This window comes from Notamacropus eugenii, chromosome 3, assembly GCF_028372415.1.
Source record: "Notamacropus eugenii isolate mMacEug1 chromosome 3, mMacEug1.pri_v2, whole genome shotgun sequence".
NCBI classification, from domain to species: Eukaryota; Metazoa; Chordata; class Mammalia; order Diprotodontia; family Macropodidae; genus Notamacropus; species Notamacropus eugenii.
In genome coordinates, this window is record NC_092874.1 from 203,459,921 (window position 1) to 203,483,623 (window position 23,703).

General features: G+C 39.7%; 1 protein-coding gene across 2 annotated transcripts in view; it reads left to right on the top strand.

Annotated features, from left to right (window-relative positions):
• The window catches only part of IQSEC3 (IQ motif and Sec7 domain ArfGEF 3), a 159,403-nt gene that overhangs the window by 100,748 nt on the left and 34,952 nt on the right, over positions 1–23,703 (top strand). For both annotated transcript variants that reach the window (XM_072654069.1, XM_072654070.1), the window contains 2 exons: positions 3,536–4,644; positions 9,032–9,193. In XM_072654069.1, the coding sequence (XP_072510170.1) occupies positions 3,536–4,644; positions 9,032–9,193 (1,271 nt within the window). The remainder of the gene's footprint in view (positions 1–3,535; positions 4,645–9,031; positions 9,194–23,703) is intronic.

A 23,703-nucleotide genomic window follows, 5' to 3' on the forward strand; every position in this document is an offset into this window, starting at 1 on the left:
AGCTAGTATTTCTCCGGTGACACTGTGCCAAACTTGCTATTATTATTCCCATTATACAGATGAGCACACTAAAGCAAATAGAGGTTAAGTGACTTACCCTGGGTCACACTGTTAGTACGTGTCTGAGGCTGGATTTGAACTCAGGTGTTCCTGACTCTAGGCCCAGTGCTGTATCAGCTCACTCTTCTCCATGCACTCTCCACTTTGGAGAGTTCATACTATCCTTTTCAGCTCTAAAATATATGATCTTATTTGAAGGGGAACTCACACACACAATGAGTTTCTGCATGTCAGGACTAGCTGTCTACATACATGGGCAGGATAAGTGATTGCCTACATAGTATGATTTTGAATTCTTTAAGGAAGCATGATTGTAAAATCTAACATAGCCTGAGACAGGGGATTTCCTGAGCACTGAGTTGGGGAGTGGCTATCTGGCTCTACCTTGTCATTCCAAGGAAGCCCTCTTTTTCATACATAATCTCCACAGAGACTCTAGATACCATTCTGTGATTTAGACTTTCCCCCCAGGACCAAAAGATATTTTGATGGCTACTGAACAAGCAATCCCCTTTCTGGAGGACCTATGTTGTCTTAGTGTCTCCTTGGCTTTGTTCTCCAAGTAGATCACTTTGAAGGAACTATGTCAACCCTCTTCTTTCTCCAAGGAGAATGCTGTACCAAAGAAATCTTCTCTCCCTAGGCAATTCAGTACCTGAACTCTTGTATTCAGAAACTCTTAAATTGGGGTTACCTAATTTGAAGCATCTCTCAAAACTGATACTACAAGAAAATCATTCTTCTTCCCCTTACTATAAGGCTAGATTCTTGGCATCTGGAAAAGACAGCTAGGTGGCACAGTGGATACAGTACCAGACCTAGAGTTAGGAGGACTCATCTTTCTGAGTACAAATCTGGCCTCAGACTTACTAGCTCAGTGACCCTGGGCAAGGCACTAAACCCTGTTTGCCTCAGTTTCCTCATGTATAAAATGAGCTGGAGAAGGAAATGGCAAACCACTCCAGTATCTTTGCCAAGAAAACCCCAAATGAGGTCACGAAGAGTCGAACATGACTAACAACAAAAATTGCCTACAGTACTCCAAATCCCTCCTCTATATGAGAGACTAGGGTTTCATTACAGTGTCTTTCAACTCCTTTTCTCTGACTGTATGCAAGTAACACTGCCATGTGTCTGTCACCTATGAGTCACCAACACTGGTGGAGAAAGACACTCCCCATCTCCTTTTGCTGTACTTCAGCTTGGAAGTCCAAGTAAGAGAGATTCATTGGGCCCCCAAAAAAAGTGCACTGAGCTATTTTTACAGCTCACTTTTAGATCACAGATCATGGGGGAGGTCCTTCTCAACTTTCTGTTGCCAAATTATCTTAGAGGTAGTCCCAGTTTGGGAACCAAACAGACAAATTCTGTGTGTTCTGTCAGCAAGGTGCCAGGGCTCCTGTCTATCAGTCCAGTGCCATAGTAGATGCCTAACAAACATTTGTTGATTGATTATTCTACATGAGGGGGTTGCCCTACAAGCAAATGTCTATGCCCTGTGAGCTCATCAAACTGACTAGTTTCCCCCTTTTACCTTTCCATCCCCCACATACACAAAGAAAGTCCCCTCTCCCAAAAAAAAATCTTCCCCAAGATCTGTAGCTATTGCCTGAAATATAAGATTCAGACATTTGACTTAGGGATTGTATTTAAATGTAATTATCCCCTGAGAGGGTGTAAAAGCAAGCACTCCGACATATGCAGGAGGGCCTGCTATCATAAGTTTTTTGATCTGCCTTTCTAAAAGGAAAGGCAATTTTTGAGGGTCAACGATCACTTTAATCAAGCACATGTATCATTCACTTAGTTCTGGGGAAAAAGTCAGCACCCTGAACTTCAGAGAAAATACAGAGAAATAAAGATCAACAGACAGTACGTCCAGATGCCTGACCATAAGCAATACATACATCACAGATCAACAGACAGATCCAACTGTCTGACCATACATACATACGTAGTTGCCAGAGAGAGAAACACTAACATCTGGGTTTTCAAAGCCGGGGACTCCTTAGCAGCTGCCCAGAGTCTCCTCTGGCCAAACACTTGCAATGAGTAAACCCCAAACTGAAACCTCGCCTCAGAGTATTTATACACTTTTCAGATCCAGAGGGCACCTCAATCCTTGAGAACCAGTGCCTCATTAGAAAATTAACAGAAAGTGTGGGCCTCCCCTAATCAAACTTCCCTTAATGGGCAGACCCATTAATGAATGAGGAAGATCTTTAACTCTCTGATTAACACTGCAGTGGTACAGTGGAAAGAGGATTGAGTTTAGAGGCAGAAGACCTGGTTAGCATTCCTGCTTTCATATTTATTAGCTGTATTTTATTGCCCTTCCCCTCTCTGGGCCCAGTTTTCTTCTTGGTAAAATGGAGCCAGTTTCTTTACCTTTGTATCATAGACCCCTTGGGCAGAGTGGTAAAATCTATAGACCCTTCTCAGAAGGATGCTTTATTGCTTACATTCATAACTGAAAGGAATGCTGAATTTTAGTTAGAGATTAGTGAAATTAAAGATGTAATTTTTTTCCTGTCCAAGCTCATAGACCCCCCCACTGAAATCTTTGTGGTCCCCTTTGTGGTCCATGGACCTAAGATTAAGCATCCCTGAACTAGATGACTTCTAAGGGCACCTCCAGCTTAACATTTTATGATTCCAAGGACACATTTAAAATTTATCAGTTAGTGACTTTGTAATGGGAATGAGAGATCCCTTCCTCAAACAGGTGTTTGTAAAAGGGGTAGGAGACAGCATAGAAACCAGGGTCCTGAGATTATACAGGGACAAAAGTGGAGACGGTAGGGCACTGAAGAGAAATGTCACTTGCAATATAGTTTTGTCTGAGGTTAAACCATTTTAGGGATGTTGCTGTATCCCTCTGCCCAGCCCAACCCCTTCCCTTTAACCTTGTTTCCTCTGGACCCCAAAGGATCTCTTCCCAGAGATAACTCTTAGCTCTCCCTTGGAATGACTCTTAGCTTTCTCAGAGAAACAAGATTTAGCCTAGATTACACTGCTCCAGAAGGCAGTCAGCCACTTGCCAGGTGGCCAGTGAAGGAACCAGCAGTTTCCAAGATGGGGCCAATAAACATGAACAGCAACAATTACTTAAAGCCTAAGAAGGTCCCTTTCCTTCCTATCTGCTATCTGTAACTCCCCACCCCCAGCTGACATCATGTAGGACATACCAGCCCTTAGAATCTGTACCCCTCTTGTTCTACCACTCCAGAAACTCTGCCTATTGTCATCGCATCATGGGCATTTGTTTTTCCTACTGGGCAGAGGTTGTTAGATTTGCTCCCTGAAAGACCTAGTTGGCATTGCCTGCCATTGTCAAAGTTCAAGCAAGACATTTCACCACAATGATAATTTCCCACTGTATCTGGTACTCAGCATAGCTAGCCATACTCACAGAGGAGATGCTTCTCTGGGTCCCCATATCCTAAACCACTTTCTCCTTTGTGTTGTGTTGCAGATTGAAATGCTAGAACACAAATACGGAGGCCACTTGGTGTCCCGGCGAGCAGCTTGCACCATTCAGACAGCCTTCCGCCAATATCAGCTTAGCAAGAACTTTGAGAAGATACGCAACTCGCTGCTTGAGAGCCGACTCCCTCGCCGTATCTCCTTGCGCAAGGTGCGGGTCCCCAATCCAGAGACCTTTGCAGCGGAGAAGGCTCTGATGGAGGGCTATGGGCTGATGGGGCTGCCCCTGGTCCGCTCTCCATCTCTGCCAGCCACCATCACAGGCACACTCACGGAGCTCGAGGATTCCTTCACAGAGCAAGTCCAATCCCTGGCTAAGTCCATAGATGATGCTCTCAGCACCTGGAGCCTCAAGACTATGTGCTCCCTCCAGGAAGGGGGCTCCTACGAGATCCACGAGACCTTCCATGCTGGAGGGATGGGGCCCCCAGGCCTGGAGACAGAACTGAAGGAGCAGGAGGAAACTGCAGAATTGAGCCTGGAGGATCAGGAGGAGGGCAGTGGGTCAGGGGCCGGGCTGCCCCAAAGCAGAAGCACGCTCATGATGGCTTTCCGGGATGTTACAGTACAGATTGCCAGTAAGAACATCTCTGTCTCCTCCTCTACAGCTGTTTCTGTGGCCAATTGCCTGGGAGGACAAGAGACTCAGGTTGGACTGGTCCCAGCAGCAGGCAAAGAGGAGACAGAGGAGGCAGGGGGAGCTGAGGCTTTGGCCTCTCCTGTTGTGACTTCATCTGCTTCAACCACTGGGCATACATGGACTGAAGTTGAGGCTGTCAGGGACATGAATACAAATGGGCAGGCAGCTGAGGGGGCAATAGGTGAGGAAGAGGAGGAAGAAGAAGAGGTAGGGGGGTCAAGCAAAGGGGGTGAGATGGAGACTGGTGACAACTCAGAGCAATTGAGCAGCAGCAGCACCTCCACCAAATCGGCCAAGTCAAGCTCAGAGGTGTCAGCCTCAAAGGAGGCCCTGCAGGCTATGATACTGAGCCTGCCCCGGTACCACTGCGAGAACCCAGCCAGCTGCAAATCCCCCACACTCTCCACTGACACCCTCCGAAAGAGGCTCTATCGCATCGGCCTCAACCTCTTCAACATGTGAGTCATGGGGCCCTCTCCTGTCTTCCCAGCCCCCTTGCCAGGCCCTACCTACCTCCTGCACTTCTCCTCCCCAGCTTAGACTGGGGCATGGGAAGTAGGTAGGAGTGAGGGCTAGGGGCATAGAGTACAGTCAGGAAGAAAGATGATATGGGGAAAGGAAGAAAGATACAGTGGAAAGGACACTGGGCTAGAAATCAAAAGACCTGAGTTCAAGTTCTGACACAGGCAAACTGTGACCATGGACCAGTCCCTTCACCTATATGGGCCTCTGTTTCTGCATGATACTACAGCTCCTTACAGTTTAGAAGTTCATAATTATATGAGAAGGAGGAATAGGAAGATGAGATAGTAGAGGAAGCGAGATAAAATTGCTAGAAGAGCGATAAAGATGGGAAAAAAGGGTTGAAGATGATTACAGAAGCCTAGCAATGAAGCCTGCAGATAGAAGTATGATACACCTAAGCTGCAGGGGAAAAAAATTGTAAACATATTTTCTTGAATTTGTTTTGCTTTACTCCACAGTTAGTTACAAAGGTTTTGAATTTTTTTTTTCCCAGTGCAGGAAAGGGGAATTGGGAGGGAGCTTAGCTTTACCTAAGTAGGTAGGTTTACCAAAAAAAAACAAAAAAGAGGGTCATGGAAATATATTTTAAATGTATAGAAGAGAAAAGAAGGAACGCCAAGGAATCACAAACAAGTTGGATAGTTTTGAAAGCAACATGCTGAATTTTAATATATATTTTAAAGAAAAAACACCATACATAATAGATTCATAATTTCATGTACAAACCTATCTTTCTGTTGTACCATGTATATGGAAATTCTCTTATCTGGCAGCTGTTAAGTTCTGAGTTTTTTAAATGGGGAGTAAAAGACAGAGAAGTGAGGTAAGAGATTTGGCATAGACAGCAGAGAGAGATAGGATGAGTGAGATGATACATAAAGGGTCATGTGTTGGTGAGAAGGAATACAAGGGGAAGGGAATGAAAAATGGACTAAGGGAGGGAGTGAAGAAAGGGAAGAACATGAGGGAAGAGAAAGAGAATGGGGGAAGTAGGGAAACAAATGTGCACAAATCTATTACGCAGCCAGGAGCGTGCTACAGTGGACTGCTGCCATATGCATGCATTTAGCCAGTTGTAACCATGAAGCCAGAAAACATCACTTGGCGTTCCATTGTCAGGCATGACAAATGTGTTGATTTGTTTTAATTGCTTCCTTTTTATAAGGGAGAGTTATTTGCAGGGGAAGAGAGTAGGCAGGGAGAGAGAATGTGACTTATGAAGTGATTGCAATTTTTTTTAAAGCATCCACAAAACATTTACATGTATATTTTAAAAGTGGAACTGGAACTCAGAGGAAAGTTGAGTCGATCAGCAAGCACTTATTAAGTACCACCACTGGGGATATAAACAAAGCCAAACACAAAGACTGCCCTCAAGGAGCTTACTTTGTAGTGGGGTAAAATTGCATGAAAATAAATCTTGAAGAAAACCCGGAAGCGGGGATAAAGAAGGGGTGTATTCCAGAACAATCTGTGTATGCCAAGGGACAGAGGGGAGGTGGAATACCAGGTGGAAGGAATTGCAAACAGACCAATTTAGGTGGATCATAGAGGCAAACGTAGGAAAGGACCAGGTTATGAAGGGCTCTAAATGCCAAAGGGGATTTTATATTTTATCTGTTAAGTTATAGTAAGTCCCTGGAGTTTATTGAGTAGGCCATACCATTCCTAATCTGATGAGATATTTTGCTTATCCTCTTTCAAAACAAAGCAAAACAAAGGCCGTACCCCCTTTACACTTACCTGTGGCCAGGTATCTCCTTCTCTTACGCACAAAACCAGACATTTGTGGATAATCCTGGAGCCAGCCTCACACACATTTCTCTTTCTCTGCTCTCCTACACAGAATGATAGAAACCTGATTTTGAACTGTTTTCTAATGGGACCTCAGTTTCCTCATCTTCTATATGAAGCGATGGAAGTAGGTCTTAGAAGAAGAGATAGTAGAAGTCAAAGTTGCCAGGGTAGATGACTATTTCCCTCCTCCTCTTCCCTTATTTTCCTTGCTGGGCTACTTTCTCTCTCTCCCAAACTATGCTCTCTCCCAGTTTTGCCTTATTAATACCAGGTCTATGAGTAGCTGAAGTGGTAACTGCCTACTGAGATACAGAGAAAGAAGCTGAGAGAGGAGGGAGAAGCTCTGGTCAGAGGTGCTGAGGAAGAAGGAAGATCCTTTTAGGAACCTACCCCATTTCTGGATTGTTACACAGATTTCCCAATCACTTTGTGAGAAGAGAGATAGGGAGATGACCTGTATGTTTTTCCATTTATGAATGCTTTCAAAGAAGAATACTGATGCCCAAAAAGGTGGACAGAGATTAATTTCAAAGGGAGTTAGCAAAAGGAGGTAACTCCTTCCTTAGCTCTTTCCCTTCTCCCTTCCTCCACATCATCACAAACATTTTGTAACAAATATGCATAGTCAAGCCAAACAAATTCATGAACTGACTGTGTCTGAAAAGATACCTCCTTCTGCAATTTGAGGCCATCATCTCTGTATCTGAAGGTGGGTAGCATGCTTCACTGAATCACATTGGGATTCAAACTCAAGAAGTTTCATGGCTGTCCCTAGCCTGGCAGCTCCACTTCATTGTCCCTCTTAAGGGAGTTTGAATGCCCTTTCCTCAATTCCCATCCAAGCATATTTGGTCTTACAATTTAGCTGAAAGGGAAATGGGAGGGATGGCGATTGAGGAGTTGGGTGGGAGAGGGAGAAGAGGTATGAGAAAGCAAGTTTTCTCAGAGATAGGAAAACGAGAGGAAGAAGCTGGTGATAATCAGAGATGGTTGGGGGAATGGGGAATGGGCTCTGAATATTGTAGGAAGATTGGTAGTAACCAGAAGGAGACTCTGGCTGTGAATGGGGAAGGGTTGGGGAAGTCACCAGGGTCAGAAGAATTATATCCTAGCGTACTAAAAGAACAGGCAGATGGGATTACTGATCTGAGATCATTACTGTAATTGATCTTTGAAGGACTGGAGAAAAGAAGTGCCATTGCAGAAGGCAAATGTTGTCTAATTTTAACAAAAAGGAGAGAGGGGTTAAGCAAGTACAGTCTGCAGACTACAAGCTAATGAGCTTAATTGTAATTCCCTATATAATTCTCAAATGTATTTTTGAAGGGATGTTAGGGAGCATCTATAAAAAGAGTGGTGGTCATAAAGCATAATTTCATCAAGAACAAGTCATCAATCTCCATGCATTTATTAAGCACCGATTATACACAAGGCACTATAGTAATTACTGGCATGCTAAATCCTGCCACACTAACCTCATTTCTTTTTTTAGACAGGGTTGCTTAGACTTGTTCCTTTCCAACTCCTAAAATTGCAATTCTGGGTAGATTAGGGAAATACTGTAGATTATCACTTACCTTGATTTTAGTAAAACTTTTAAAGTAATCTATGATGCTATTTTTGTGGACAGGAGGGAGAAATGAGGGCAAGAGTGGATTGGAGCCAGCTGGAACCAGCTTTCAAGAGCTGATTGTTAAGATTTCAGTCTGAACATTTACATCTTGGAAATTGGCAAATACTACTAAATATTATGACTTGGTTTATTGTTTTACACATTGCCTAGACTTTAAAAAGTAATGGAGAATATGTTAACAATGTAGATTAAACTTAAAAGTATGTCAGGAGCACTTTTCCCCCCTGGAGAGCTGGTTATTAAACATTTACTACCATATCCCTAGCCAGATAATAGAATAGGTTCCATTTCAACTTGGAAGAAGGTCTCTGGTACAGTACCCTAGAGACCTGTCTTTGACATTGTACTGTTTAGTATTGTTGTCAATCATTTGACAAAAGTCAGTACTTTGATGGCAAGATTTGTAGGTGACCTGAAGCTAAAATGGATAGCTAATACACCAAATATCAGGTTCCAAAAATAACTTTACAGGTTGGAACATTGGGTCAACTCTAATATATTAAGTTTGTTGGGAATAAATATAAAGTTTGATACTTGGGACCAAAATATAAATTTGACAAGCATAAGTTGGGGAAGGCATAGCTAAATGACCATTGGTCTGAAGAGATGTGTAGAGTCTTCTGTACAGCAGCTTCAATACACACACAAGCAACAGTGTGTTATGGCAGTTGCAAAAGCTAATGTGATCATGGGCTATATTCAGAGAGATTGGGAGTAGAGGAGATTCCTGTTTAGATAGGAGTTGGACAAAATGTCTTCTGAGACTTTTTCTGTCTTCTGAGATCAGATAGTAGAGAGCTTGTTGGATTTGGAAAGGACTGATGACAGGTGGAGAAGTGGTAACCCTCTAGCTTACTGTTCATTCCCCTGATCCCCTTCTTTATTTCCAGAAACCCTGACAAGGGTATCCAGTTCCTAATTTCCCGAGGTTTCATCCCTGACACTCCCATTGGTGTGGCTCATTTCCTCCTGCAACGAAAGGGACTTAGCAGACAAATGATTGGAGAGTTCCTGGGAAACAGCAAGAAACAGTTCAACCGGGATGTGCTGGAGTAAGTAACTCTACCCCTCATTAGGAAGTTCAGCATCTCTGTTATTCTCCTCTGCTCTCCTCAGTCACCTCCTCCTCTTTATTCCCTCCCTCTCTCTTTTTTCTGCCCTCCCTTTCTCTTTTTCCATAGATTGATACAATGGAAACAGTGGGGAATTTGGAATCAAAGTACTGTTCTATAATCCTAGTTTTTCTATTTAAGACCTGTGTGACCTTGCGTAAGACACTTAAACTCTCTGGGCCTCAGTTTCCTCATCTGTGATATAAGGGAATTAAACTAGATTCAGTTTATGATCCTATGATCTTCATAAAACTGAAATCAAACATGGGAATACCTCAGTAGAACTATGTCAGGAAAAAAGATGCTAAAGGCAGACAATCCAGAACCTGCATCTTAGAGGGCTCTTTTTTAACCTCCCCAAAGCCCAGTTCCTAGGATACCTAAATAGCCTTGGGCAACTCTGTCATTCAATTTCTCTTTGTGTAAAATGGAGAGAATAAGAAATACTCTGCTCAACTAACCCCTAAGGATAAAATGATAGGATCAGAGACTTCGAGTTAGAGGCATCAAGGTTTTCACCTCTGACATGATACAGAAAAGGAGGCTGAATAATAGTGGAAAAAGTTAGGAGAGGTGGCTTCACTTTATGTATCATAGGTAACACACTTTCACCTTTCTTAGTCTCAGTTTTCTTCTCTGTAAAAAGCAAGTGGTTAAGATCAAAAGACTTCCAAACTCCCTTCTAACTCTTGATCTTCTGAGACATGTGGGGAAGGACTTTGGAAAGGAATAAGGACTCTTATGTTACTAGGTTTCTTATAAATAGTTTTCAATTCTTCGTGAGTGGATTCTTAATTCCCTGCCTTCTAGCTACCCTTCAGCTCATCATCAGCCAGTTTTGAGTCAGAACATACAAACTGATTTTTATGTCAGCCAAAGCAAAGCATAATGGAGAAAAATGAAGACTAGATGACCTCTAAAGTCCTTTCTAGTTCCAATCCAATGGTGTTAAATCGTCCAACAACAAAGAGTGTCATAAAATACATTCCAAAGTCAAATATAAAAAAAAAATAATAATGGAGGGCCCAGTGCTCCCCTCTGGTGACTGACCATTGGTATGAGTAATAGGATTTAGAACACTGGGATATTTATCAAATACACACTTTCCCTTTCTAGTGGAGTGCAGTGGAGGAAAGTTTGGAAGAATTCGTCTTAAAATCTAATCTTAGATTAGACTGGAAGTTCATACTAACTCTAGAGAAATCTGGTGGTTAGAGGAGTCATTTCCCATAAGCATGGAGAGCTGAGTTATTAGGGGCCATCTCAGGGAAGGGAAAGGGTTAAGCTAAGAACAATAGGTTGAAGTCTATTCATGGAGATCCTTCTCAGTTCTTCCAAATTATGTCTGGTCTTCACTCTCTTCTGTTTTTTTCAGGAGCCACCTCTTTGCCATTCCTTCAAGTTCTTTCTTCTCTAGGTCACACTAGGTCTAGTAGGACCATTTTCCTAATGGTCTTTGGAAGAATTCATACCTTTTATGTTCTCATCATGCCCTGCATGGTACATCTTTTTAGATTTCCATTTCTCTACATGGCATCTATCTCGATTGCAATGGCTTATGATGCTTCATCCATAAAGCACTGAGTGTCTTGGGGAAGATCAGATAGAGAAGTATCTTGTGTTTCTTTTTTCTCTCCTTTTCTCTCTACTCCCCCTCATTAATTTCTCTTTTTCTTCAGTCCATGATATTTATTGAAAGCTTTCACTGTGTGGAGCTTTATAGAAAGTGTGATGGGGACATTAAAAAAACCATTAAATGATTACAAACTTGCCTTCCCTTCCCCCACCCCCTTATTCTCTAATCTTCCATTTCCTTCTTGTTCCCTTCTGTCTTCCTTTCTTCTGTTTTTCTCTCCTTTCATTTTCCTGGGGGAAAACCCAGGAGGAATAGGTAATAAAATGTATCTTTCTTCAACTTTTTTTCCTTTGTTTCTCTCCCCTAAAATGGTATCTTTGTGGTCTCTTAGTCTATTTCCATCCTACCTATCCTTGCCTTGCACAGTTATTCCTCTCTTCTCATTTATTTATCTATTTAGCATATTCTCACTCTCATCCTTCATGCCTCACTTCCTATCTGCCTGTCTTGGGTTTGGTTTTTTTGTATGTGTATTTTTCTTTTCTTTTTTTAAAATCAGATCCCAAGTGGTGCAAATCCTACTTTTCTAACATGCCCATTACATACTGATTTGGTGTTTAGGGGAACACATGATTTGGTTTTTAATGTTTTTTCCTCAAGCCTTAATCCTACTGAGCAGCATAATGAAAACTAATTGCCTCCCTGGGAGGCTGTTTGTACGGGAGACTCAGACAGGCTAGCTCCGCTTCAACTGAAGTCTTTTGCTGGGGAAGGTAAGCTGTCACAGCAGCCACGGCAAAGGGACAGCTAGAGAGCCAGAAAGGGTCGGGGTGGGGGTCAAATTCCTGCACTAGAGGCCCTCTTTTAGAATTCTCCTACCTCAAAGAGGTAGAACAGTGTCATGGGAAGAGTACTGGGTTTGGGGAAACTCAGGTAGAGCTTTGCTACTTCACAAAATCACAGAATCTCAGAGTTGGAAGGTTATTTTCCCCCAGTCTGGACCTGAACAGGAATCCCCTGGAAATCACCCTGGTAGAAGAAATCCAGTCACTCTTTAGCTCCATTATTCCAGTCATGCTCCATAACCTTCCGGATATCTGTCCCTGGATAGCTTAGAAGTATCTCAACTCCAACATACACAAAATAGACTCATTATCTTTTCTCCAACCTGCCCTACCTCCAAATTTCCATTTCTGCTGAGGGTATCATCCTCCTCACAATGATCCAGGTTAGTAACCTTGGCGTCATCCTTGACTCTTTCCTTTCCTTCACCCATCATATGGCATCAGTTGCCAAGTCTTGTCAATTCTACCTCTACAGTATCTTCCATCAATCCCCTTCTCTCCACTCACAAAGCCAACACCCTAGTTCAGACCTTCATCTCTTCATGTCAGGTTGTGGGCATTTACCAGTCATCTTAACTTTTGTCCTGCTACTGGACTTTGATGAATGCTGTTGCTCAGTTGTTTCAGTCTTATCTTATTCTTTTGACCCCATTTAAGGTTTTCTTGGCAAAGATACTAGGGTAGTTTGCTATTTCCTTCTCAAGCTCATTTTACAGATGAGGAAACTGAGGCAAACAGAGTTAAGTAACTTGCTGTGGGTCATACACCTAGTAAGTATCAAAGGCCAGATTTGAACTCAGGAAGATGAGTCTTCCAGACTCCAGGCCTGGCTCTCTATCCACTGCACCACCTACCTACCCTCATATCAAAGCTACCATAATACTTTCACAAATGGCTTCCTAGCTTTCAGTTTCTCCATTGCCCAATCTATCTTCCACATGACTGCCAAAATCATCTCTCTAAATATAAGTAAACACAGTGTTCCTCTCTTTAAAAATCTCAAGTGCCTCTAGGATAAAATATAAACTACCTACTTTGGAGTTTAAGGCTTCCTCAATCTGACTCCCACCTACATTTTCAGTCTTATTTCATGTTATTTTCCCCTCATAACTTCTCTGGTTCAGCCACAATGGATGAAAACATTGCTTTTGGATCCAGAGAATCTGGATTCGAATATTGATTTTGATACTTACAATCTATATGACCTTGGGCAAGTCACTCTGAGCCTCAATTTCCTTACCTTTAAAATAAATAGGAGCTGTAATTTTTTTTCCTCCTGAGATTCCTCTTCCTGAGTTCCTGAGTTCAAATGTGGCCTCAGACACTTAGTAGCTATGTGACCCTGGACAAATCACTTAACCCTGTTTGCCTCAGTTTCCTCATGGAAAGGGCAAACCATGCCAGTATCTTTGCCAAGAAAACCCCAAATGGGGTCACGAAGAGTCAGATACAACTTAAAAAATGACTCAGCAACTAGGAATGTTTCTTCTAGCTTTAAATCTGTGACCCTATGGTCTTCACTGATGGCAAACTCACTTCTTTCCAAGGCAGTTCATTCCACTAATAGATGGCTTTGATTATTAGAAAGTGTCTCTTCATTTCAAGCGTAAGTCTTCCTTTCTACAACTGCCATGTCGTGTTCCTTGTTTTGTTCTGTATGGCCAAGCAGCGCAGGTCTCAGTCCTCTTACACCTAACAATTCTTCATTTTTTAAGACAATCATCATGTTCCTGATAAGTCTTCTTTTCTTTAAACTAAATCTCCTCAGTTCCTTCACCTTGCCTTCACATGACAATGGTTTTAAGTATCCCATTTTGGTTACTCTCCTCTAGACATTCTCCAGTTTGCCAGTGTCCTCCTATAAGGGTAGAGCCCAGAACTGAATAAAATACCTCTGATATGGCCAGACTAGCACATAGTATAATAATTTTATGATCATTCTGGACTCTAGTTTTCTCTTAATATGTTAGCTTTGGGGACTGCCGTATTGCATTGTGGGTTCACATTGAGTTCACAGTTCACTAAAACCCTGAGATCTTTTTAGATGAATTACTACATAGCTACACCTCCCCCATCCTGTATTTTTGCAGCTGCTTTTGTTTGTTTATCCCAAGTATAGGATTTTTCATCTCTCTGTATAAAATTATACCTTATTAGATGTGGCTCATTCTATTCTGTTCAGATTTTTTGGATCCTCATTGTCATCCAATGTGTTTACTATACTTTCTTACTTTGGGTCATATGTAGGTAGTTTGATATGAAATGTCCTTTATGTCTTAATTTACGTTGCTTCCTGAATTACTAAACAACAGATCTCTGAGATATTCTACTAGTGACTCCAAGGTGACATTAAATGTTTAATGACTCAATTTTGAGCCTAGTCCATCAGCCACCTAAATTTACAACCATCTAGAATACAGGTGTCAAATACCCCACCCCCACCCCCAAGACCACATGTGGCCCACAATACTCTGGAGTGCTATTGGAACCCAATTAAAATGTAATTGGGAAATATTTAACAAAATAAATAAAATATAATAAAACACAGTCAACATCACATTTTAAAAACCAAGTCAATATTCAGCCTGAAGGGATTCTTATGAACAGATTAGTGGCCCCTGTTTCTATTAGAGTTTGACTCCATAACTCTCCATCTTGTACACAAAGATAACTCAAGATAATCTGTCAAATGCTTTACAAAGTGTATATAAACTATATCTTCAGCTATACCTTTCTAAACTATATATATATGTGTGCATATACATGTACACATACATACATACACTTACCTATCTATAATATATAAACTCTACACATCATCTATGTTCTCAACTATATCCTCAATTGTTAGTCTAGAAACACTGTCAAAATAGAAAGTGGAATCTGTTTAGCATGACCTATTATTAATGAAACCGTGATAGCACCACATGTTTCTGCATTTACACTAACCATTCTCCTAATCTACATCTAAGAATTTTGTGAGGAATTGGAATGAAGTGTCTTGGCCTATAGTCTGCAGATTCTTTCCCTTTTTGAAAATTGTGACAACTCTTGACAGTCCTAGTTGTGCCTCTTTCAAAGATCACTGACAGTATCTAAGCAATTATATCTTCCAGTGACCATGAAGAAGCCATTTCAGATTTATGGAGCCTAATTTCCTCATCTGTAAAATTAGAGGGTTGCAATAAATGATTTCTAAGTTTATTTCTGGCTCCAAGAATCTGTGAATTTTTCATCCACTTAAATGCGTTGCAGCACTTTTCCCTCACCTATAGTAGCTCACTAGCATACAGGGTGGGCTGCTAGCACAGGTTCCTTGATCTGCTTTTCTAAATGAAAGACAACTTTAGAACGGTCAATCTTACTTTAATTATAGGTAAGTAGAAAGAAGTGAATATAGAAAATACAAGCAGAGAAATTAGCATGGAGATTCAAGAGACAGGGCTCCAATTGTATAAACAAAGAAATATAACCACTTACATACACCACCAGACTGGGAGAGCACCAATATCTGAGTAGTGGGGGTCGGGGAGAGCTCTTAACAAATGGCCACTCAGAATTCCATCCAGGGAATCAAAAGATCCTTCTCATGAGCAAGTCCCCAAAGCAAAATACCAATCTTCCAGAAAAATAATAAAGACTTGGTCCCTAATTGTCTCAGAGCCAGAAGGCAGGAAACCTACGTGCCTCAGCCTATCTGTGAATTATTAGGGTTCAAAGGAAATTACTCCTTCAGATGTTTGTAATTTAGCCTGAGCCTAAGAAACTGAACTCCAAAAAGAAAACAACAAAAAACCACCTTGCTTGCACTTACACCACTCCAGAGAGTTTTCCAAACCTTTGGGGAGCACCATACATCTGTATTTGGACCAGGCCAGGGATATCGAGTATGTTTGCACCCTGTTACCCTACCATGAAATGCTTCTGGGGCTAAGTTATCACATTTTTGGGCCTGTTGGATTTTAAGAGTAAGGTGAATGTGATATAGATATGAAACAAGGAGGGAGAAGAGCTCATTGGGGTGAATGGGGATGAAAGCCTTCCCAAACTGGGACCCTTTGCTCCTCAGATGTCATACAACACTTTCTCTAGCACTCTCTAATGTACATGGTGTTGTGGATAGATGGATGGACTTAGAGTCTGGAAGTCTTTGGTTTAAATCTCACCTCAAAGACTTAACTAGCTCTGTGACCTTTGGTCAAGTCATTTAATCTCTGCCTGTCTGTTTCCTCAAGGTTGGACTTAATGACCTCTAAGGTCCCTTCTAACTCTAGATCTTCAATGCTGTTATTATGTATTACATATGACAGTTTTCTCTATATGTGTCTTATCCCCAAACTAATTTGTTACCACCTAGAGAGCAGGGGCTGTGTCATATGTTTTTGTTGAGTCATTTCAGTCATACTTGGTGTTTTCTTGGCAAAGATACTGGAGTGGTTTGCCATTTTCTTTCTCCAGCCCATTTTACAGATGAGGAAACTGAGGCAAACAGGGTTAAGGAAGTGTCTGAGTTCAGATTTGAACTCAGGAAGACAAGTTTTCCTGATTCCAAGCCCAGTGCTCTATCCACTGCACCACCTAGCTGTCTAGCTGTGACATATATCCACTTTATATCTTCTCCATCACTTCTACAACGTTCTGCATAGGTAGCTATTTCATAAATTATTTAATAAATAATTCCACTGAATCAAATTGAAAGGGAAAAAGCTCCTGGACACTTTCAGGCAGTCCTGTACAATTCCTACATGGGAACACCCCCTCCTCGCCAACTGGAGACTGACTGACAAGAGTAGCCAGGTGACCGCTTACTGAGTCTTAGGTGTCCCTTTGGTTTCATAACTGTGGGATACTTCAAGCTGGAAGCAGTGAAAAGGCAGGAACCAAGTCTGTGGGAGTCTTTTCATATACAAATAGCTACTTAATGAATACTTGCTGATGATGAGGAAGATACCTAACAAAGGGATAAGGAGGTGGTGGGTAGCATGCTGAACTGAGAATCGGGACACCTGGGTTCTCTGCCCCACACCTGCTTCCCTTGGCTGCCTTGGAATCTTCCAAGATCTGACTTCCTTCCCCTTTCCCATAATCCTTTCCCTTGACAACAGCTGTTCCTCCCCTGTCCTGTTTGCCTTTCTCCAGAGGGATTCATTGGGATTCCACTCTGCTTCCCCTCCCCTGCTTGATGACATTCAGTCAGTCGTATCCATTGTCTGCAAAGCCTTTTCCCAAATAAAAGGAAATAAATCATCCCATCCCAGGAGACATACCAGGCCACCAACATAATCTTTTAGAAACCATTCCTGAATAGGACTGATATGAGATAAACTGGCAGAGAGAGGCTGCTGGATTTTTTGTGGAATAGAATGCATAAACACAACCTCACTCCTCCCTCTCCCCCTTTCTTTCTTTCTTTTTTTTTTTTTTAGAGTACTTTCTCCCAAAAGGGGACATTAGTCTCTAAAACCATAGAGGACACAGGCCCTGGCTGCTTCAGCAACCCTCCTGACAACTTGAAATTATTGTCAGTATCATAGGATTTAGAGCTGGATTTTGCAGATGATGAAACTGCCTAAAAGGTGAAGGAATTTGTCAAATATTGTATTCAAGCTAGTTAATGACAGATCTGGAATTTGAACCCAGAACTTCTGGCTTTAAATCTGGAGCTTTTTCCCATATACCACATATATTCTTGTCTTCATTATCATCTCTTTTCTCTATTCAAAAGGCAAAATGAAGAGACTGAACCATGACTTTGGTAAGAAGGGAGGGGGACACTTTGAAGTCTTTCTTCCCATCCTCTGCATTAATATCTGGAGGGATTTTTTTTTTACCAAGGAAAATCCAGTGTTCCAAATCCCTGTGAAAGTATACAGCAACCACATCATCACCTACAAAATTGGCCACATAAAATTTCCATAGGGGAAGAAGTGCTGAATTTGATGTCAGAGGACCTGGGCTCAAGTCCCAACTCTGTTACTAGGTAACCTTCGTGAGTCTTACTTTCCTCCTCTGCTAAATAGACTTGATGATCTCCAAAATCCTTTCCAGCTTTAAATTTATGATCCTGTGATCCCACCATTCTCCCCTCTCTCCCAAGTTCTGGAGAAATGAATCTTTGTTCTTATCAGCTCTCATTCACTAAATTATTTCTGCACTGCAGGCAGCAGCTTAAGAAAGGATTCAGAATATGCTTTCCAAAAAAAGCCCTTGGGCCATTCTGATCTCCCATCTTGATCCTAGGGAGGAAAAATGGGACCAGCTATAGCTAGGGTGGAGGTGAATGGGCTAGATTAGATAGGCATTGTCATTATTGTGGTTACTGTGTATGTATTGCTCTTACTTAGAAATATAGAGCTAGGAAATTTGGCTCTGCTCTATTTCCCTTCTGAAATTTTCGGTTCAGTACATTTGAAGGCTAGCCTTTGGAGGGAGCTTCTAGGCCTCTTTGAACATTCTCTCTCCAATCTGTGTTATTTTTTCATGTCCAAATTATATACGCATGGAGGGTAACTATCATTTCCATGAAAATACGTCAAGGACAGCTTCTTGTCTTGATGAACTGACACAGGAATGTACCCTGATGGTTTCGTTCCCCACCCCCAACCCCAAAGATGCCCAATCCCTCCTTTGTAAAATACAATGACACATTATTTCAAGTGTGAAGTTTCCATCACATTTCACTATTTCATTTCCATGGAAATGTGTTGACCAGAGTGTAACAGATTTGTTCTTCTTTGGGGACTTTCATAACTGAAGACAGGCTATCTGTCAAACCTAAGATGATGGAAAATTCTTTCATTGAAGGAAAAAAATATTTTGGGCATGTCCTGCTTTATTTGCCTTATGCATAGTTATAGTTTATTTTAGAGGAATTTACGTGCTAAAGGGAAGGGATGAATTGGACAGTTTTGGGCCAGGAAAATTCAGAGGATCATAGATATAGAGTTGGAAGAGATAGCAGAGGGCATTCTAGTCCAGCCCCCTTATTGTATGGGTAAGGAAGCTGGAGCCCAGGGAAGTGAAATGACTTGTCCAAAGTCCCATAGGTAGCAAACAGGAAAGGTAGAATTAGAATGGACAATCAGATGTTGCAGACTAATAAAGATAATTGAATTTGGCAATTAGGTGATCTTTGGAAGAATTTCAGTAGAATGAGACGATGTTACAAAGTGTTGGGGAGAGGGTATATGATAAGGAAATAGTCATCAAATGTAATCATCTTTGGCAAGATGTTTGGCAGTGATGAGGAGAGGGATAAAATAATGACTGGCTGTGGTAGACATGCCAATGGAAGGCTATTTCAGATTGGAGAGACTTGAATATGTTAATAGGCAGGTAAAAAGGAACCAGTAAGGATGTGACATAACACTGGAATATGGTCCTGAAAGAATCAAGCTATACATTGCTCTAATTCTCCTCATCCCACTCTGCAACATTTTATACAAGTCTTCTCATATTTCTCTAAATTCATTCTTTTTGTAATTTCTTATAATGCAATAACATTATAGTTGTGTATCATAAATTGTTCAATCCTTTCCAATTGGTGGGTAAACCCCTTTTTAGTAGTTCTTTGCTGCCACAAAAGTGCTGCTATAAATATTTTGGTTTGCATATGTGCCTCTTTCCTTTGTCTTTGATCTCTTAGTCAATTGGTCAGTCAATAATTATTTATTAAACACCTACTCTGTGCCAGGCACTGTGCTAAGCACTAGTGTACCAAAAAATCCCCCAAAACCAAAAACTGAACAACACACACACACACACACACACACACACACACACAAAACCCAAACCAAAAAATGATCACTGCCCTCAGGAAGCTCATAATCTCATCTAATTGGGATATAAACCCAGTGGGACAAATCCACAGTTTAGTGACTTTGGGGATTTAATTCTCAATTTTAGAATGACTTGCCCATTTTTCAGAGGACCATCAGCATTGTATTATGGGGTCTCTTCACCCAAACAACAACAACAATTTTTTTTGGTCACTTCTTCAATCTGATGGGTATGTGATTGCTTCAGAATTGCTTCAGTTCTCATTTATCTGTTATTTGTAATTTTGGGCATTTTTTCATATGGTTATTAATATCTTAGATTTATTCCTTTGAGAATTGTCTGTTAATATCTTTTGACCATTTAATTGTTGAGGAATGACTTTTAGTTTTATGTGTTTGGTTCATTTTCCCACATATCTTGGTTATTAAATTATCAAAGAAATTTATTGCAAATATTTTCCACTCAGTTATTTCCCTCCTAATTTTAACTTTATTGATTATACTTACCCAGCTTTTCAATTTTGTGTAATCAAGATGAACCATTTTGCCTTCTAAGATCTCTTCTATTCCTTGTTTAATCAATAATTCTTCCCACTATCTATATAGATATAAATAGATACACACACATATACATATAGTCCATTTGGAGTGTATTGTGATATATGATGTGAAATATTGGTCTAAACCTGATTTCTGCTAGAGTACATTCCAGTTTTCCCAATAATCATTATCTTTGCCCCAGTAACTAGAGTCCTTGGTTTAACTGAACACTATGCAACTACCATGTTCATTCATTTTTGTGCCTTGCATACCTAACCTATTCCACTGATCAACCTTTCAATTTTTAACAGTTTTAATGATCAATTCTTTAGAGTCCAGAGATTTGTTACTACCAAGTACTCCTTTTTTCGTACTTAAAAAAATACTTCTCTAGAGTTTCTTGATATTTTTTCCCAAATGAATTTTAATGTTAACTTTCCTAGCTCTCTAAAGTAATCCTTTGGTGGTTTGATTGTTTTGGTCATTGAAAAAGTTTAGATTTATCGTCATTTTTGTCATGACTAGCCATAAGCTTTAATATCTCTCCAATTATATAGGTATATATTTCTGTAAAGAGTGTTTTGTGATTTTACCTATATAATTCCTATTTCTGTCGGTAGGTAGACTCTCAAATATTTTATATATTCTGTAATTATTGAATGGAATTTCTCTTTCCGTCTCTTCCTGCTGGAGTTTTGTTGGTAGTATAGAGAAAAACAGATGATTTTTGTGGGCTAATTTTATATTCCACCATGTGACTGAAATTATTTATTACTTCAATGAATGTGCAGTTACATCTTTAGGGTTTAAAAAGACTTTCACATCATTTGCAAAAAATCAATACTTTTGTTTCCTTTTTCACTATGTTTATTCCCTCCATTTTTCTTACATTATTGCTAAAGCTATCGTTCCTTATATAATATCAAATAATAATGATAATATATATTCTTGGTTTTTTGCCTGATCATATTGGAAAGACCTCTGGCATTTCTCTAGTATGTATAATGCTGTCTCTAGGTTTTTTTAAAGCTACTGTTTACCACATTAAAGGAAGATCTATTTATCCCTTTGCTTTTCAATATTTTTAAAATGGTTACTGCAATTTACCAAAGGCTATTTCTGTATGTATTGATATGGTCATGTGAGTTTTTGCTTTTTGTTGTTTTTAATGTAGTCTGTTATTTTTATAGCTTTTCATATATAGGACCAACTGCATTTTTGGTATAAATTCTTCATAGTATTATCTGTTCTTTTAATATGCAATTGTAGTCTCTTTGCTAATATTTTATTTAATATTTTTGTCCTAATATTCTTTAGGAATATTCAGTCTATAGTCTATTTTCTCTACTTTGTCTCTCCTTATTCAAGCATTCAAGACCATATCTGTGTCATAAAACTATGCGTAAAAGTATGAAGGAGTTTGGTGGGAGACCTTCCCCTATCATTTTTGCCCATCATTTATGTAATATTTGGCTTCAATTGTTTTTTGAATACATGATAGAATTCACTTGTAAAAATGCCTGATGATAAATTGTTGTTGTTTTTTCCTTTAGTGATTTATGGTTTTTTCTATTTCTTTTTCTGAAATTGGATTGCTTAAATTCTCTATTTATAGATCTATTAACCTGGGTATTTTATATATTTATAAATATTCATAATTTCATTTAAATTATTAATTTTGTTGGCATAAAATTAGGCAAAAATGTTTTCTGATAATTTCTTTTATTTCTCCTTCATTTGTTGCCTCTTTCTTCCTATGCTTCAATCAACTTTTCCTTTAAGTATTTAGAGGCTATGCCTTTTGGTCCATATATATTTATCACTGTTATTGATTTGTTAACTATGGTGTCTTTAAGTATAAATGTAGTTTCCCTGTTTTATCTCTTTAATTATTTCTTTTTCATACTGTTACTTTTTCTGATTATTAACCTTGCATTTTTTTAGTTCAGCTAAAGGATAACAGATTTTGCCCCAGCAAAATCTTTTAACTCAGTGTGAACCTTTATGTTTCAAACCTATTGCTCCTCTTTGCCCCTACTTCTTCTTTACAAAAAATAAAATGGTGGTTAAAGAGGACTATGCTTAATATTAGAAATCTATAACTGAAATAATCTGTTTCCACTTCACTGTTTCCTCATCTTTTCCCCCTTACCTTATCCCCAATCACAGTTTTTTATTCTTTTTTCTTTTCCTTTTAAACCTCCTTTCAGGTTTCATCCCCTGACATTGAAATCAGCTTTGCTTATGACTCATCTTTCACTGATCAAACCACTCCATTTAAATGATGAATAAATTTTTATGTTTCACGTATATTTCTTGTAAACAACACATTATTGTTTTCTCATTTTTCACCCATTATGCTACTGTCTTCTGTTGAATGAGTGAGTTTATCCCATTCATGTTCATGGTTATGATTGTTAATTGTATATTTCCTTTCATCCTATTCAGTTAAACTTTTCCTCCTCTTTGCCCTTTGCCCTTGTCTTTCCAAAAAAAGTGATGAGTGAGGTACTTGTACAACACTAGTGATTCTATAATAAAAGTAATTTTCTTCCTTTCAGCTGACCCAGTTTCCTCTACCCAGACCCTGGTCACAGATTCTTAGCTGCACTTTTTGCTTTTAATCTCCCATGCATGACCTACTCCATGAAATTATAGTTTGTTTTGGCTATAAAAAGTTTCCTTCATATTTTATCCTCCCTTTGAGATCCTTCTTTCTCTGTCCATGGTCCACCTGCTTCCCTTTAATAAGCAATATATTTCTTCACCAAATTCTCTGAGTATGTATGTATGTATGCATATTAGTATGTGTGTTTATCTCTTCTTTATGTGGTTCAGATTAAAGTGAGGTTTTTGTGAAGCCTGCTTCCTTCCCCCAACCCTTTCCTCAATATTTATATAATCTTCTCACATACCCCAGTTATGTTCGATTATATGTCTTGTTGCTTTCTTTGCCCCCTCTTCTCCAAAATATATTCCTTTTCCCTTCTTTTTACTTTATTCTCTCAAAACCATCAAAATTAAACAAAACCATCCCCTAGGCCTTCTGTTTGTTTTATTTAACTTTCTCTATGACCCTTAATGACATTAGAGTTCTGAAGGCAACTTGTTTCTTCTCTCTCAAATAGAATATGATCACTTCATATATATGTATTTATGTATGTATGGTAGTTCCTTCCAATTACTCAGATGTATTTACCTTCCTTGGTTTAATCTTACTTTCTGTGTTTGCATTTCAAAGTTTCTTTTCAGCACTGAGATTTTTATCACAAATGCTTGGAAATTCTTGGTTTTGTTGAGGCAAGTGGTGGTACAGTGAATAGAGGACTGGATCTGTGTCAGGAAGATCTAAATTCAAATCTGGTCTGATGTACCGCATCTGTGATCCTGGGAATGTCACTTAACCTCTGTTTGCCTCAGTTTCCCCAACTGTAAAATGAGGGTAATAATAGCACCTCCCTCTGAGGGTAGTTGTGAAGATTGAATGAGATATTTGTAAAAGCACAATGCTTGCTCATAGGAGGTGCTATATACATTTTATTCTCTCCTTTTTTTAAAAGTTTTGTTTCATTTGTTGCTTGCATTTTAAAATTTCTTAATTTAAATTTTTACTTGAAAAGTAAGCAGTTATTTTTTCCCCTTCCCACCTTCTTCCTGCACTAGGGAGAAAAAAAAAGCCCAATTCTTGTGATAAATATGCATAGTGTGAGA